The sequence below is a fragment of the Rissa tridactyla genome, unplaced genomic scaffold (assembly GCF_028500815.1).
Source record: "Rissa tridactyla isolate bRisTri1 unplaced genomic scaffold, bRisTri1.patW.cur.20221130 scaffold_29, whole genome shotgun sequence".
NCBI classification, from domain to species: domain Eukaryota; kingdom Metazoa; phylum Chordata; class Aves; order Charadriiformes; family Laridae; genus Rissa; species Rissa tridactyla.
Genome location: NW_026529507.1, coordinates 3,269,305 through 3,287,102, shown reverse-complemented (window position 1 = coordinate 3,287,102; position 17,798 = coordinate 3,269,305). Strand labels below are relative to the sequence as shown.

Sequence of the window (17,798 nt, the reverse complement as noted above, 5' to 3'; positions counted from 1 at the left end):
CCATGGCTGTAGGGCAGGACTGAATCCTGCAGAGATCTCAGCTCTCTGGTGGACTATCAGCCAGCACCAACCAGAGTGTACAAAAAGGACCTGCAAAAGGTCTTCCTGAAAGGCGAGAGCCAGTTTGGTGGGTTTCTAAGACCAATTGAATACTTTAGTTTGAGAGAAATCTTCCCTAACTTCTCACTGCTTTTCTTTCCATTCACAGGTCTCCAAGCCCAGGGGAAGAAAATGTCGAATGGCAGCTCCATCACCCAGTTCCTCCTCCTGGCATTTGCAGACACACGGGAGCTGCAGCTCTTGCACTTCTGGACCTTCCTGGGCATCTACCTGGCTGCCCTCCTCAGCAACAGCCTCATCATCACCACCATCGCCTGTGACCACCGTCTCCACACCCCCATGTACTTCTTCCTCCTCAACCTCTCCCTCCTCGACCTGGGCTCCATCTCCACCACTCTTCCCAAAGCCATGGCCAATTCCCTCTGGGACACCAGGGACATCTCCTATGCAGGATGTGCTGCACAGCTCTTGTTCTTCATCTTCTTTCTCACAGCAGAGTATTGTCTTCTCACCATTATGGCCTATGACCGCTACGTTGCCATCTGCAAACCCCTGCACTACGGGACCCTCCTGGGCAGCAGAGCTTGTGTCCACATGGCAGCAGCTGCCTGGGGCTTTGTTTTCCTCTACGCTGTGCTGCACACGGCCAATACATTTTCCCTGCCCCTCTGCCAGGGCAATGCCCTGGACCAGTTCTTCTGTGAAATCCCCCAGATCCTCAAGCTCTCCTGCTCACACTCCTACCTCAGGGAAGCTGGGCTTCTTGTGGTCAGTGCCTGTTTAGGCTTTGGTTGTTTTGTGTTCATCGTGCTGTCCTACGTGCAGATCTTCAGGGCCGTGCTAAGGATCCCCTCTGAGCAGGGACGGCACAAAGCCTTTTCCACGTGCTTCCCTCACCTGGCCGTGGTCTCCCTGTTTGTCAGCACTGCAGTGTTTGCCCACCTGAAGCCCCCCTCCATCTCCTCACCATCTCTGGATCTGGTGATGGCAGTTCTGTACTCGGTGGTTTCTCCAGCCGTGAACCCCCTCATCTACAGCATGAGGAATAAGGACCTCAAGGATGCAGTGTGGAAATTGGTATCTGGATAGTTTCAGAAGCATTGAGCTGCTTGTTTTCTTCTGCAAATCACTCCTAATGGAACTCATTGCAGGTTGGTTTTGGTTGTGAGTTTCTGGGGGGTTTTTTGGTTGTTTTTTTTTTTTATTTTTTATTATAATATTGTCCACAAAAAAATGTCATTATGTTATGCCATTTCTAAGTATGTATCTATTCACCTTCTGTGTGGTGTGACCCACACGCTGTGTCTAGGAGGAGAGATGCTCTCTCTGTGTTTTAAGAAAATAAAGGACCTTCAATGTATTGTTTGATCCTTCCTTTGAGACCTTCTCTTGAGCTGCAGGGGCAGATCCTGTGTGCAGAGGTGGAGGGGAAAAGAGTCCCGGCACCGGAGCACTGACAAGGAGCACCAGCGCTTGGTCTTCCCAGAGCTGCTCACTTTCCACTTCAGCGCTCCCCTTCTTAGCTCGTCTCTTGGTATAAGGCCTGAGTGCTCTTGAAGCTTGGCGGCAGTTTTGCGGTGTGGTGGTCCTGTAGCTGCAGGCAGGGACAGGGAATGAGCACTTCTGTGACAGAGCTGGCCTCCAAAAGAGCATTTCCATCATACCAGGGGATCTCCTCAGGGCAGTGCCTGAAGGCTCAGGTCTCTTGCCAAAATGGCTCTCAAGCGCACAGCCAGTAATTTGCATAGGAGAAAAAACATCAGTGAAGAGTGAAAGCGAGTGAGTGTGCAGGGCGGGAGCACACAGCAGTGTCCTTGCACAGCCAGGCTCCTGGGAGGGACAGGAAGGTCCAGCAGAGCAGGGTCTGGTCTGTGCCTTTGTTCACTGGACACCCTGGGGATGCTTCCCCAGGGCAATCGTCACAGACCAGCCAAGAACCACCACCATTTCCAGCACTGGCCGCTCACCCTTGCTCGGAGACGTTGCTTCTCCTTCCGCGTAGGGACGCGGAGTGACTGGCTCAGAACTCCGTGTTTGCATCGTACAGACGAGGCGTAAGCATGCCCATCGTGCGGGGGTGGTGGGATGAACCTGAGTGAGCACAAATGCCATCAGCTGTTCCTAGAGGTGCCTTGAAGGCCTGTGAGACAGCGTCTGGAGGTCAGTTCACGTAGACAGTGTCCTGGTTTGAGGTAAAAACAGAACTGGCCTTCTTTTTAGGAACTTTACTTTCCAGTTAAGCCTCTTCTGACTCTCTGAAGTTCATGGCATAATGTTATGACCATAGCCCGCTTCCAGAGTGGTAAGGGCTTGTTTATAATTAATACCAAGGAATGGTGTGCGGAGGGGCTCCTGCTTGTGGCCATTAGGCACGGACTCCGTTTCGGTGTACAAACAAAATCGCTTTATTTTAGGCAACAGCCTCCTTAAATACCTTCTGCTTCAGAGCTAGCAATTTCCCACTGCTACATCCTTATCGTGTGATTACCCAGCACATACCACACATACCACACATGGTGTAAACAAAGACAAACTATTCATCTTCAGCAACGCGGCCGGCCGTCAGCACTCTCTCCTTTTCTTCCCCTTACCATGGCCCAGGTGCTGTGCAGCTAGGGCTTGTTTACTTATCCCGCGGTTCGCCGCCAGTGAGAGCCACGAGAACTCCAGGGCTCGTTCCGGGTGCCGTGTCTGCAGGTTCTTCGGCATCCACACCTGCTCATCCTTATTGCTGTCACAGCCAAGCTCAGCTCACTCTGTTATTGCCCCGTTGGAGGGGGGTAAGCGGAGAAGCGTAGAGGGGCGGCACCTACGGGGAGGAGGGGACAGGATCCCAAACTGACCAACGGGGTATTCCATCCCACCTGCCCCACGCTCAGTGTAAAAGCTGAGGGATCAAAGGGTCAGGCTCTTTCTTCAATGTCCAGTGTCCCAGGAGGACTCCTCTGGCTGTTGGTCTGCCTTTGTTCCCGATCTGTGCATTCCTGAATCCAGCCCCTGAGTTCGGTCCCCTTCCGTCACTGACTCCAGTCTGGGGCTTTCCCAGTGCCTGCCGGTGACACGATCGTCATCCTGGGAGCTTGACATGGTTTTGTATATATTGTATATATTCCATTATTTTCTTATTAATATTTGTCACGGATGGAGCAATGCACTTCACTCATAGAGAGAAGCAGCAATGCATTTATTGACATAAACCAGGGATTTAACAGTTTGATGGTAAATGTGACAGCGTTTTAAGATAACACTTGGTTATTTACTGCACAGAGGACAGAGCTGTCAGGAAGACCCTCCCGTTGAGTCACGAGGTTCAGAGAGGACCCCCTTGCTTTCTAAACTCCTTCTCAGAGAGGAGCCTAGGGGCGGCTGGATCCAGTCTTAGTCCCAGACTCCTCAATGGTTTATGCCTAAAGGATTATGAATGCGCAATCAGTCCTTTATATCACTTAGCTAAGATTTCAAAGGTTACATGCTATCAGTCACTTACCGAGGATCTGTTGTGGCACGTCTTGAGTGGGCGTCCCTGCTCAAGGGGAGATCCTGGCGTGCAGCCCACTCAAAGGGGGCTGTTCCCTACTTATGGGGCTAAGATGAATGACCCATACTCATATTTGCATATTGACCACCGTGCCAGTATTGCTCAAGTTAGCCCTTGGCTATTGTGTTGTTGTCTGTCTCACCAAAAGCACGTTCAACCCGGTGCAGCCATCATGACTACATGCACCCATTGTGACCACCACTTGGGCAGGGTTACAGGAGATAAAGGTCAGGTTTGTGCCTGGGGAGGGGAGCACACCGTCACAATATTATTATTAGCTTTTCTTATTATTATATTATTATGTTGGTTTGGTTTCTCTTCAACTCATAAGTCTCTCTCTCTCATTTTCTCTCCTCTCCTCTGAAGGGAGATGCTCTCCCTCCTCTGAAAGGGAGAGAGGTAAAAGGGAACATCTGTCATTTGGTTTAGTGGCCAGTCCAGCCCAAACCATGACACTGGGGAAGGCGGCAGAGTTACTAAAGGCTGCCTTTGTTTCAGTCTTTACTGCTAAGGCTGGCCCTAAGGAATCGCAGACCCTGGAGGTAAGAGAGAGAGCCTGGACAAAGGAAGACTTTCCCTCGGTAGAGGACGATCGCGTTAGAGATCATTTTGGCAAACTCGACACGCACAAATCCATGGACCCTAATGGGATGCACCCAAGAGTGCTGAAGGGAACTGGCAGATGTTATTGCGAAGCCGCTCTCCATCACCTTTGAAAGGTCCTGGAGAGCAGGAGAGGCGCCTGAGGACTGGAGGAAAGCCAATGTCATGCCAGTCTTCAAACAGGGCAAGAAACAAGGCCCGGGAAAGTACAGGCCAGTCAGTCCCTGCTCCATGCCTAGGGATGTGAGGGAACAGCTCATTCTGGATGTCATCTCTAAGCACGTAGAGGAACGGAAGGTTATGGGGAGTGGTGAACATGGATTCATATGAGGGACGACTAGTCATTTCTCCTAAACAAAGCAGCCTGAAGAGACTTTTCATGTCTCAAACACTCGCAGTACCAGGCCTTCTGTCATGGAACTGATAAGGCCAACACCTGCTTATCTCTTGTGCGACTCATGAGAAAGAAAACTGGCGCCTGGACGACCAGTTTTAAAGAAACACAACAGCCCTGTTTTCTCTCCCGTGAAGGATGAGCTGTTTCTCCACAAAAGACACTATGCCCAGTGTTGACCTTTGCCTCATTATGCGTGAAATGATTATTAAAGTTCACACCCCTGCATATGCTAATGAAGATTATCGAGATCATGCTAAACGTATATGACTGTAGCTCTCATCTCCCACCCAAATCATGCTGCACGTCACCTGGCGGGCGGGGGCAGGGAACCTGAGACAAAACGGCCCCTAGGAGTGGGCGAACATAAAAGGGGGAAGAATTTCCCTGGAGAAAAGAAGAGTTTTGGCTGGTCAGACTTTTCCCTGAAGAGACCCTCAAGACACTTCTGCGACCCGCGCTGATTGGAGTAACGCTGGAGCCAGGACCGGTGATCTCTTTATCTCTCTCTCTCGATCTCTCCTTCTCTACTCCGTTGCTTCTTTCTTTATCTTTCTTTTTAGCTTCTTATTCCTTTCAGAGACGTAACACAAGGCATACCGTACTGCTTGCCATAAGTTGTTACATACCTAAGCAACTGTTGTGGACCTAGTTAAGACCTGGTTACTGACCTAATAAATGTTTGTATAGGGACCTTGAGATTTGTCTCACCTCAGTCCGCGCTGCTGAGGATTTGTGAATCTGAGTCCCTCACACACACCTCTCTCTTCTGAGTGGGACGTGACAACCAAACAACCGCTGTCAGCATCAAGGTACTGGAGCAGCTCTTTAGTGTCATGAAATGCCTGTGGGCAGGGGGAAGGAAGCATTCCCAGGGACACTGCAGAGGGCAGAGAAGGGCTCTAGGCTATAGGTCAAGTGTCCTAAATCACCACCAATTTCACTGGTGCCACGTGCTCTGCATCCCCTGCTGCCCTCCTTGGAAGGATGCCTGGCAGAAGGTGTCCCTCAGCAGGTGTCAGACCACCAGGTCTCACCGTGAAGAACATGCACGTTCTGTCTCTACCCCTGCCAGGAGAGCCCTGGAGGTAAGAGCCCATCTGAAATGCGGGCACTTGGTCTGAATTGTACCTGTCTCCCACGGGAGAGCTGAGGGACCTTCCTCAGAAAAGGGCTAGAGAGAACACAAGACCAGCTGCGTTAGTCAGGCACTAAGAGACAAAAACTTGCCCAGCAGACCCCCTCGTTCTGGGTCAAACGCTGTGGCAATGGAGAAAAGCCTCTGTGCAGCCGGGCAGCAGTGCGGCAGGCTCGGCGGGGCCCCGGCAGTGGCACGGTTCCCAAACCTCAGGCCATGTCTGATGAGCATCTGGAGATACCAAAGAAAGAGGCGCTGGCTTGTGTGCCAAGACGTGCACTGAAACCCAAATAAAGATCAGTTAACCGCTGGAAAAGCTCACCCTAATTCGCCCTGCTTATTAATGATCAAAGCCACGAGTTGCAGGGTGTTCTAAGGGCAACGGTTAGAGAACTGCAACCCGAGGTGGTGCTCCCAACTGCACCATGAATTGTCTGCTCAAGGTGCATCTGGATCTACGGGCTTGGAGTTGGACAAGAAATTAAAATCTTTTCCGCATTCTACCTGCCCGCACATCAGTGCGCTCTCTGCCCTCCTCAGGCTCTGGTGCTCTTGGCTCCAGCTGCTTCTGCGCTTGCTGCAGAAGCACGTGCTCTTCTGTGGGCTTCTCTGTGCCTTGGAGTCCGAGGACACTGATGTGGTATCCTCTGGGCAGGCGGGAGGAAAACAAATCCCTCCCATATGACTTTCCATAGGTCAGTGGTACTCTTTCTCCCCAAAGGTACATGAAGACGCCTGCCTTTAGTCCCCCCGCCCAGTACTCCAGCAGCAGCTCAGCTGGCCCATCGTGCCGCGGCCAAGGAGATGGCTGTGCCATGGAAGTGCTCAGCAAGGGGAAGAGCAAGGCCTTCCGAGGGTGGGGAGCGATGTCCCTGAGCAGGGCAGTGCTGCTCTGCTCAGAGCTCATCTCTCCCCGGCGCTGCCCGGGCCAGCACAGCCAGACACTGGTGGCCGTGGCCGGGTTGGCTGTGGGAGCCACAATGGCCTCTTGTGAGGCGCAGGGGACACGTCCAGGGCGGGGGCCACAGCGGGCTCCGGGGCACAAGGAGTCGCTCCCACTCTAAGGGCTTTCCCACACTGCTGGCAAACAAAGGGAACTCCGTCCAAGCTAAGGCTCCTGGACAAGGCAGAGAGCTGCTGGCGGGAGCCACCTCAGAGCCAAGAGAGACACTCGGCGCCCGACCCTGCCAGCTGAGCAACGGCCTTCCGAAAGGCAGCCCTTCGGCACCTCGGCTCTACTGCCACCACCCCTCGGCACGGGATGATGTTCAGTCCTTCCATCTGGTCCTGCGTACTGGGTCCGGGGCTCAGGCCAGACTTGGTGAGACTCTCCGGGATGAGGACAAGTGGGTAACAGCCTGGATTTCCTGCTCCCAACAGGTTGTGGGCAGGCAACCCTCAGCAGCACGGTGCTGACAGCCGTGCTGAAGGAAGACACAACGTCGGTGAGCCGAGGCCACAGGCAAGCCCACCAGTGTCACCCAGATGGTCCCACCAAACCTGTTGGACTCCCCCAGGCCCCAGTGCCTCCGGTGCCACCATCCATTTCTCTGCTTGGCCTGGGTCCCCAACCTCCTGTCCCGGGGCACAATGTCACACCCCAGGCTTGGCCTCCTCTAAGGCACCTACCCAGAATGGTCTGTTGCTCTAGGAGGCATGTCCGTGCCCAGCAGCTGCCAGGACTCCTGCCAGGCAGCTACCACACTCTCTTGGCCTCCTCTGCAGCAACCTGAAGGCCCAGGACCAGCCCCAGGCTCTTCCAAGGCAGCTATCCAAGGAATCGTGTCCATGGCCAAGGCAGGTCCACGTATTCTAGCACCCCATGACTACTCCCAGGCAGCTCCCAAAGACTTTTGGCCTCCTCTGGAGACAACTGAAGTCCCGGGTGTCACCCCCAGACTCCTCCAAAGAAGCTCCTTGAGGAATGCTGTCGATGTTGGAGGCAGGTCCATGGCCGCTAGCTCCGCAAGACTCCTCCCCTGCATCGCTTCATTCATCTTCCTCCCCTGCCCAGCGGCTGCTGGAAGCAGGGCTGTGACGCACGGCTGTGGGCTCTGCCCGCCGTTCCTGTCATAGCTGCAGCAAGGGCAGGTGGGGGATCCCACGATTCAGGTATCCACGGAGGTGCAGCCACCAGCTGGAATGGCCCAAACCCCCCAGCGACCTGCAGCTGGGTCACCCTGGAGAAACACTCGTGACAGCTCCCCGTGACACAAAGTGCCAGGGACCCTTTCCACCTCCCCTGCGGGAGAGCGGCCTCTTGGCTGTGCTGGGGTGCTCGTGCCCTGGGGCAGGAGGTTTGTGACCCAGCCCAGGCAGAGGAATCCCTCTGTCTTCGGGACACAAGGAGCTCAGGAAAGAGACGAAGAAAAACACAAGAGATGCTGCTAAAGAGTGTTGACTTTAGAAGTTGTTCACAGCGGTCCTTCCCCCGAACAGGGGAGAAGGGTTTTACAGTTCGCCATGGCTCTGAGATCAGCCCAACGTGGTGCTGGAAGCAGGGCCATCTGAGGGACCTTCCTTCAGGACCTTGACCCTCCCAGGGACCTTTTGCATGGTGCTATGGAAAGGAACGTACTTTCTTGGGCAAGAGAGGGCAACCAGACCACTGTGGGGACAGGGACGGGGCATCTGTGGGGACAGTGACAAGAACAGGGATGGGGACATGGCATCTGCCGGGACAGAGAGAAGGACGGGGACAGTGGCGGGGTCAGAACTCCCATGGGCACACTGATCAGGACATGACACCTACAGGGATGACGCTGGGGTGAGGGATCGGGTCAGGGATGGGGACAGGACCCTTGTGGGGACAGTGGAGAGGGAAAGCAGAGGATGGCCCATCACCTGTGTGACCTCCATGCAGTCCAGCCTGTCCCCAGTCCCCAGCTGCCCGTAGCAGTTCCTCCCTTGCATGTAGACTCTCCTCTGGACATCCACCAGCCCCAGGTGGTTGTACGCCACAGAGCAGGCCACCACTTTGGGCACAGGGTGACAGCGAGGTGACATCTCTCGCGACACCACCCAGGGTGTCAGGGACACCCACAGGAACCCCCCTGATCTCAGTGGGCAGTGGCAGGGGGATGAGCATGGGATGGGCAGGGCATCCCGATGTTCGCACCTCTCCCATCTCTGTGCGACATCGCAGGTAGTGTCAGGGGGAGTTTTTTGGGGTGAATTATGGGGATTTGGGGAGAATTTTTGACAGGTGCAGCCAGACAAGGGGAGGAGGCTCCCTGCCCGCCCTGCAGCTCCCTCCCTTGGCATTATTTGGGTGATTTGGAGTTATTTTGCTGTGGCAGTGAGGCAAAGCTGGCCTCCGGAGCTGAGCACGGCGAGACCTGACAACGGGTGGGATTGTCTTGAGGCTTTGCACGGAGCCCTGTCCCCACTGGAGGGGACGTTGGTCGTGTTGAAGACAACGGTGCTGCATCCTTTGTTGCGTGTGTGCGTCCCGCCCCCAGCCCCCAGGGTCGTTCCGTCTCCCAGGGCCTCAGCGCTGCTTTCTGATGGGGCCATGCCCGGGTCCTACAGAGACCTGTCTGTCCTGGCTTCCCTGACAAAGGGCTGCTTCCACTGGGGAAGGGGACAGGGGAGTCACCCCCCGGCATTGCCTTCCCTGCTGGAGGTGGGTTAGCCTTGGGGGTGGCTCGGGGCCCTTCAGGGCTCAGGGGCTCTGACATGGGGCTCAGGGGGCCTTTTGTACCTCTTGGGTGCTGTTTCCCGGTGCCCCCTGGCTCCCTCCTCCTCCCACACAGGCACAGAGCGGTTCTGCAGGAATGGCTTTTAATGGAAAAAAAAAGTGTCATGAAACCTCTTCTAATGTAATACCCCACCACCCCCCAGCAGCTGCACCATTTCACCCCCCAGTCTCCATCTCACCCTCGCTGTGGGTCTAATCTCACCCTCCCACCCCGGTGCTGGATGAGCGAGCCCTGCGCTTGCTGGGTGGCTTTGGCCAGGTCCTCTTCCGCTTCTTTCCCTGCTCTTTCAGCCGCCCCAGGCTGGGGTGGTGGCAGGTCCACCCTGCATCCAACTGGAGCTCCTGGGAACCCATCCTGATGGTGGTGAACTGCTCCAGGCTCAGGGCGACGTCGGAAGTTTCAGGGACATTGCGTTTGGGGGTGAGCAGCTCTGCAGGCAGCGAGAGCAAGCCGATATTGGAGTGGGGGATGGCTCTGCTGGTGCCACCAGCGTCCACAAGCATGGGCACGCTGCTGGGACCGTCCTGGCCCACCAAGGAGCAATTCAGAAGCACCTCCTGGGGCAGTGCAATGTCGCCTGCTGGGTCGCCCAGGGCTTGGCTGTGGCGTCAGCACAGTGGCTGAGCAGGACGTCGCTGCCCGGGGGGATGCTGCTGCCTGGGAGTGCCCCGGTGACGGTGGCCATGTCACAGAGGCTGAGCCGTGTGCTGGTAGCCAGGGAAGCACAGCAGCAGCACCCGGGGATGTGGGGCCACCACTCTTCCCTCATGGCTGTAGGGTGTGAGGTGTTGGGGTTGGCCCTGGGGGTTCCCAGGGGCTGCCCAGGCTGGGGGGGTCCTGCAGCCCCGCGGCCCCAAAGGGCAGCCCCTGGCAGAGAAGCAGCGCCGTGGCCAAGCGTGGCGGTGACTGGTGGAGGCGGGTTGGTGCTCGTCCACTAGATGCGGGAGACCCAGGGTTCTGCTCGGGGACGGATCACCGGCCATCACCTTCACTCCTTTCCCCAAAAGTGTTCCCGAGCTGCAGGGGTCGGGGCCAGTCTCTACCGTGGGGGTAGAAGCTTTCAGGATGGACAAAGGGCTGAAGCAGCTGGGGCACTGCGGGGGGCGAGGGGTTTTTCACTGCCAAGCTGAAAAACCCTTCCAACCTGCACCCTGAGACCCTGCAACTTGCAGGTTTCAAAGCCAGGTGGTTGCAGGGTTCACAGAAACCTGCCACAGCTCATAAATGTCTCGAAACAAAACCTTGGTGGGTGACGGGATGGAGGAGCATTGCCTGGCACCAGAACAGCACTGTCCCCTCCCAAACGCCTGGTGCACAGGGACCGGTCCACGGATGGGAGGGAACCTGCCCTGGGAGTCTTTTCCCATTCAAACTGAAACGTTTTGAATGCCGCCTCTGGATTTTTCTTCCTCCTTGTCAGGAATTGGATGCAGCTCCCCCAAAAGACAGCACTGGGATGGACAGTCTTGCTCAGAAGTGATACAGGAGCAGAGCAGATCCAGTCCTTGCAGGCAAGGACAGGGCTACAGCAGCACATGGGACGTACAGGGTGGCATGTGTCACTGGAGATGATGGGTCCTGGCAGGGCAGCGGCACCTGGAGGAAGAGCACAGCCCCCCCTGCCAGCACCGAGCAAGGGGGCACAGCCTCACGTCCCCCCTCCCAGGCAGACACAGCTAAGAAACAGCTCCAGCTGGAGCTGGCAGGACAAAAAGCCAAATGAAAATCTATCTGTGGGGTCAGAACCACAAAAGCCAGGAGAAATGGGTGCTCCCAGAGCAGCACTGGAAGGAGAGGGGGCTGTACGCCTGCAGGGCCCATGGTACCTGTGGCCTCTGCAGAGCCCCCGCGCTGCTGTTGGAGTTACAGGTTATAAATCCTCCAGTACGGGGGCTGACACACCTGTGCTGGGGAAGAGAGGCCACCTAGTCTGCAAACACATCCCATCCCTCTCTACGAGATCAAGGCACGTAAGTCACAAAACAAAGTTAAATCTGACTTGGAAAGACACAGCAGCCCTGCCTCGTGACGTGCTGTCTTTGTCCTACGCAACACCCAGAAACCAAGGTGTAAACGCGTTGTGTCGCATACAAAGGTTAGAAAGCCCATCCTCTCCCGCTGAAGTTTCCTCTAGTGGAAAGATGCATCCAGGAACAGCGCTGGGATGGGCGGTTGTAGCTCTTGGATGGAGATGATGCGTTCTAGGGCTGGAGCAGCGTGGAGCTGATCCATTGCTAGGACTGCCAAAATTGCAATAGGTTCTTGCCGGTCGCTGTCTGGCCAGGGCTGGGAGAGGCTGAGAACCGAGACTGGAAGCAGTGCTCTGCACAAAGCGCTTGGGTTTGGGGATGGAGTGAGAGCTGCTGTGATTTAAGAGGTGGTGTGGCTTCACACGTACTGTTGGTAAAGCTCCCCTTCATTTTCCCAGTAGTCAAACGTGAATCCCATCAGGGCTCCATTGCCATCCACCCTGAGAAATCATAATCCTCTCTGCAGGCTGCGCTGTGGGAAGCCCTGCGAGGAGCCGGGTACAGGATCGCTCCGGCTCCATCCCCCTGCAGCGGTTTTACAGGTCCCGGCAGAAATCGTATTCAGTGTAAGCATGTGAATTTAGGGGAGGGGGCAGAGAGAGAATAACTCCCTGCGAGTCGCCAAGTGTAATAAACACAGTCGCTAACCACTTTTCAGAACACACACATAATGATATGTGGTATTTATATTTTTACCACCCCAGTGGGACTTTGGCAAGTAAATCGGATTTTCCCACCCTGACCCAAATAAACGTTCAGGAGTGGAAACAGCAGATTGCCTTTGCCTGAAATAACCATGTGCTCCTTCCAGGGGGATGTCAGCTGAGTGATCCTCTCTTCTCTGGACCAGTTAGACCTTGCAAAGTTGTCCCCTCTTCTCCCCGAACTCTGTGAGGAGCCAGTTGCATCCAAGTTCCACCAAAGTTGGTGGAAAGGCTCCATCTGGCTCATGAAGATTTTTAAAAATCCCTCAGCCATTAAAATGCTGAAAAGGGTGGGTGGGTAGAATCCAGACAATTCTGGTCCCCCCCAGGAAAAGTGCTGCCTGCATTTCAGAGACGATCCGTGAAATGTCCCTCCGTTAGGAATGGACCCAGGGGAGCGATCGCCAGGAAAGCGGGCCTCAGCTCCTCCCGACCCTCCTCTTCCTCAGGTACACAGTACCTTAAAGCTACAGGGTAGGGTACCTTTAAGGCCACAGGCCCCCCAGCTGCCAGAATAGCCATGTTTGGTTATTTGCATAGCCATCACAATGGCCTCCTGATGCCTTGAGCTACCTTACCATGTTCTGTTCTGGACCCTATAAATACCGGCTCCCCAGCAGTTGCCCTCCATTCGCTGAGCTTCTGGGTCCTCAACTTCCAAGACGGTTGGCAGACAGAAGACCCAAAAGGGCGAAGCGAGCGGGTGCCTGCTTCCACGCGAGCGAGAGAAGATTCTGCAAGAGGTGTGGAGGCAGAGGAGGCGTCAGAGAGGAGGCACCGTCAGCTACTCGGCAGCGATGGCCTTCGCTCATGTAGCTGGTGGTGTGGAGCCCATGCAGGTGGATCCTCCTTGAGATGAGGAGGAACCCATGCAAGTGGATCCTCCTTGAGATGAAGAAGAACCGATGCAGGTGGATCCACCTTCAAGATGGCTCTCCCGGCACCACTCCATCGTGCCAGGGCTCCCCTCCACACCACCATCGTCGTGGGGCCGCAGGAGCGCCTGGCCAGCCTTCTACCGTCGGCCCAGCCTCCACACCTGGCACTAGCCGGGAGGCCCACCCTCCGCACCTGGCCGTCCAGCCGGCTCACCTTTTCCACCTCCCCAGCATCAGCAATGATTTGTTGATGACTGCGGGTCTTGTGAGCCTTTCCTTCCCGTCCCTCACCTTCTCCCAGACACCCACCCCTTCCAAAGGGGTACCATCTCCTCTGCTCTGAGCTCCGAGAATAGGGGACAAGACAACATGGCTTCGTCAGGCTGCTGCGCCGGGAGAAGTCCCTCAGAGGGCCACTGAGGTCCCTGGGGCCTGGAGGTGGGGTTTCTTCGGCCTGAGGACGAGGAGGCTGCTCGACGGGAGGTTGGAGATGAAGCCAGACCCTCCACGGCAGCACATGGAGAACACCACCACGTCGAGCAAAGACGCCAGAGAGACAGCCATTCCCCTGGAGAAGCAGAAAGCCGCAGGTCTGCCGGGAGCAAGTGCTGGCCTTCAGCAGGAACGCCCCTTCTACCTGCCTCGTTACTTCTTTTCAAGGCTCACAACCACCATTTTTTTTTTTTAACAAAACATACCAAGAAAGTCACAGTAAAAATGCTTTCCCTCTCTCTTGTTTGGTACTTTGGCAACTGCGTCTGGGCTCCTCTGGCCCTCGTGGTCTCCCGAGCCCAGGAGAGACGCAGGTGCCCAGCCCCGGGCCTTGGGGACAGCGAGGGGACGGGGCACAGGCGGGCAGGCCGAGGAGGACTGCCTCGGGTCTTGAGGGTGGTGAGACCCTGGAGCAGGAGACCTGGAGAGGTTGCCCCATCCCTGGAGGTGTTCAAGGGGAGGTCGGTTGGGGCTTTGAGTAACGTGGTCTAGTGAGAGGTGACCCGCCGTATGCCCCAACAATTCCCCCTTTTTGTATTTGTGCTACAAATGCCGCCCCCATCACCCGCTGCAGGGCCCTTTGCAGTAGGGAGATGAGACATGGCACCAACATTAGCACAACTACAACTATACCTCAAACGGCCGAATTCAGTAATATGTGTGACATCAGTTTGCCAAAGCTGTAAAGCACGTAATCCTCATGGATTGGTGCCAGAATATATAGGTACATGTTGACCTTGACAATCGGGGCAGGCTGCAATAATATTGCGAGCCTCAGCGTTACTAAGATTGAACTGACGTTTTAAAGCACGATATCCCTGATGATAAAAACTAGGCGATGCTATCGCGTGCTGTTTAACATTGGGCACAGGTCCCAGGGCCACTGCAGACACTAAAGCATCAGCTTGTGCATTGCCTTCTACAATAAATCCTGGCAACTGGGTATGACTTTTAATATGCATCATGTAATATTCTTGCTGTCGCTTTTGTATTGTTATCCATAACAGTTTCAATACGCCAAACAGCAATTCATTGGTTACATTACCTAAAACAGCCTTATCTAAACGTTGTACCAGACCAGCCACATCAGCCCAATCTGTCACAACGTTGACAGGGCTGGGGAAGTTCTGAAACACCGTGGTCATCGCCCGTAATTCTACGACTTGGGGCGAACCTTCTCGATGTTCGATCTTATGTTGCCATTGTGTTCCTTGTCTCCAGACAATGGCAGCTTTTCCAGTTTTTCCTGATCCATCTGTGAACACCGTGGGGCCCTCCACTGGGTTTCTGCGACTGAGATTTTTCTGTGCAAAGGCCATTTGGGTGCCCAATTTGATCAGTGGGTGTGAAGGTAAATGGGAGCTCACCTGCCCTGTATAATTGGTCATGGCTGCTCGTAGGGCAGTGCTGTTAGCTAAGCACCGTTCAAAATAATCCCTCTGCACAGGGACTACAAGCTGTTTGAGGTCTCTTCCCATCAGTTCTGAACATCGAGTTCTAATTTTTATAATAACTTGTGCTATTAGCTCAAATAGACCAGGGGCTGTCTTCTTCGTCTTGTTCGGCAAAAAAATCTATTTTAAAACATGTAAGGGATCATCCCATTGTTCACACCATTGAGCAATCACAGCAAATGGCACTAATTCATCTACTAACACAAAGGCCTGCACCGAAACCGCTAAGTCAAGTCTCCATACGTGTTTACTACTAAGAGCTTGCTCTATTTCAGCTACCACTTTTTTCACTTCCTCAGTTAACATCTGTGGGGCTAAAATATTAGTGTCAGCTTTTAATAGCTCAAAGAGAGGTTGTAATTTGGAAGATGGAATACCAACATAGGGCCGAATCCAATTAATCATTCCTGCTAATTTTTGTACATCATTCAACGTTTTTACTTCTATTTGTAGTTGGATAGGTTGTGGCATGACTGACTGAGCTCATACTTTCATTCCCAGGTATAACCACGGTCGTTGCCTTTGTACCTTTTCTGGGGCGATTATTAAGCCATATTCACACAATGACTCCCGTGTTTTCTGTTCCATTTTTTCTAACTCTTGTGGTGTTGCAGCCGCTAGCAGAATATCATCCATGTAATGGTAACAGCAATCAGATGGGAACAGGGCACGTACTGGACTCAACGCTTTTGCTACAAACCATTGACAAATTGTAGGCATTTTTCATACCTTGTGGCAACACTTTCCACTGATATCTTTTGGTCGGCTCCACGTTATTCACAGACGGAACAGTAACTGAAAATTTTTCTTTGTCTTGTTCTGCCAGAGGGATGGTAAAAAACCAATCTTTTAAATCCATTACAACAATTTCCCACCCCATCGGTATCATAGTAGGCAAAGGTAATCCCGGTTGTAGTGCTCCCATTGTTGCCATGACATCATTAATCTCTCTCAAATCATGCAACAACCTCCGATTTCTTTTTGATAACAAATACCGGGGTATTCCAAGGGCTATGTGACGCTTCTATGTGTCCTGCAACAAGTTCTTCCGTTACCAGAGACTTCAGGGCCGTTAATTTCTCTTGGCTAAGGGGCCACTGATCAACCCACACTGGTTTTTCTGTTAGCCATTTTAGAGCTAAAGTGGGCTGAGAAACGCCCTGCAAGACAGTGGCCCCGACTGAAACTCCGTAGTTATGCGAACTCCCCATTGGCCCAAGCAGTCCCTTCCACAGAGGTTTAAAGGAGTTGAGGTCACGTATGGCCACACTGTAGCCCTTTGCCCTTCTGAGTTTACAGTCACCATAGGGTTAGTGGACATAGAACTATTGGCAACCCCTCCGAGTCCTGCCACTCCCAAGGCACTGGAGGTTAATGGCCAAGCAGCAGGCCACTCCCGTAAAGAAATGATCGTCGCATCTGCTCCAGTGTCTCATAATCCAGCCAGTTGGACCTTCTTGGGAGTGGCATCACTAAGTTCAAGAACACAATGCATTTGTGGGCGTTGATCAGATACCGTCTGCACCCAATAGACTTGTGGCTTTCCCGTAGCACCAAACCCACCATCACCACGTGTAACGTTGTCCCGTTGTGGAACACAACTTTGAAATGGGACTAACTGAGCAAGTCGAGTTCCTTTCTCCATAGTCACAGGTGGTGTAGCTGTCGATACCATGGCACATATTTGTCCTGTGTAATCAGCATCAATCACTCCAACATGTACCATGAGGCCTTGTAAGGTGCTACTAGATCTTCCTACTAGTAAGGCACTTAAACCTTTGCCAGTTGGCCCCCAAGCATCCAGGGGCACCTTGCGTACGATGGGGGTGGCTCCCCAGAGTCCACCACTTCAGTCCCTTCCTCACCTTTTATATGACTGCCCTCCTCATCGTCTGACTCAGGTGGCAAGGATGGAAAACCCAGACTTGAGATGGGGTTAGTAGAAATGAGGCCATGCCTCTGTTTCCCCCAAGGCTGGAGCAAGAGGTGCAGAGGGATGCACCAGTCCTTCAGGGTGGATAACACCCATCCCTCTTTGAGTCTCTTTTACAGCTGCTATTTGGTCACGAGGCAACACGTACTTATATTGTTTATCTTTTGTGTTCATCGGGAGCAGTCCCTTATTTTGTTTAACAGCAATCTCCCGCCCCTTCATATCATCAACAGGAGGTTTTAAGGCCAAGGGCTCAGGGGCTGCGGACGGCTGTTCACTTCCTTCCGCTACATCTTTCTGCTCCTTAAAGTTCTTTAATGTCCCAAACAAAAGTCACCACGTAGTTAACAGTTCAATAGCCGTTTTTGAGCCATGCGTAGCTTCCTCAAATAATGTCTGCCGTAGGTTCGTCCATTGCGTTACACTAAATGCCGTAACCGACGTTACTTCTACTCCCTGTTCCTTTCCCCGCAATAGCATTTTTCGCAAAGTCACTTCAGGGAGGATTACACCCTGCCGCTTCAACAGCAGCGTCCATGTGGAGAGTAGAGTCTGCTCTTCCTTAGTTAACTTCTCTCCCATGTCCCCAGTGGCTCACCTACTACAGGTGTCTTCTTAAATATGATCCGGATCCGTCAACACCTCTGCCCGCTGTCTTCAGCTTCACTGGGCTCCGTCCCCACGACTATTCCCAGTCGTCTTCTTCCTCAGCATCACGTCGGGGTCACCAATTGTCGTTTCAGTTGGGACGGACAAACGACAAGACTCTCCTTGAAGGGTTAAGTTAAGCTCTTTTTATTACAAACTTGGCTGTCTTATATAGCTAATCTTTTGTTCACGCTCCGTTCACGCGTTCTTTTTACGCTTTCAATT

The 17,798-nt window shown here is 53.7% G+C and overlaps 1 protein-coding gene across 1 annotated transcript; it reads left to right on the top strand.

Annotated features, from left to right (window-relative positions):
- Window positions 1-231: 231 nt before the first annotated feature.
- Window positions 232-1,149, top strand: LOC128903327 (olfactory receptor 14C36-like). Its single transcript, XM_054187341.1, has one exon. It carries the CDS (start codon window positions 232-234, stop codon window positions 1,147-1,149), a length of 918 nt encoding a protein of 305 aa, XP_054043316.1.
- The last annotated feature ends 16,649 nt before the right edge of the window (window positions 1,150-17,798 follow it).

Bases quoted from the DNA above. Each gene is read 5' to 3' on its own strand.
- LOC128903327 (XM_054187341.1), top strand. From the start codon at position 232: ATGTCGAATGGCAGCTCCATCACCCAGTTCCTCCTCCTGGCATTTGCA.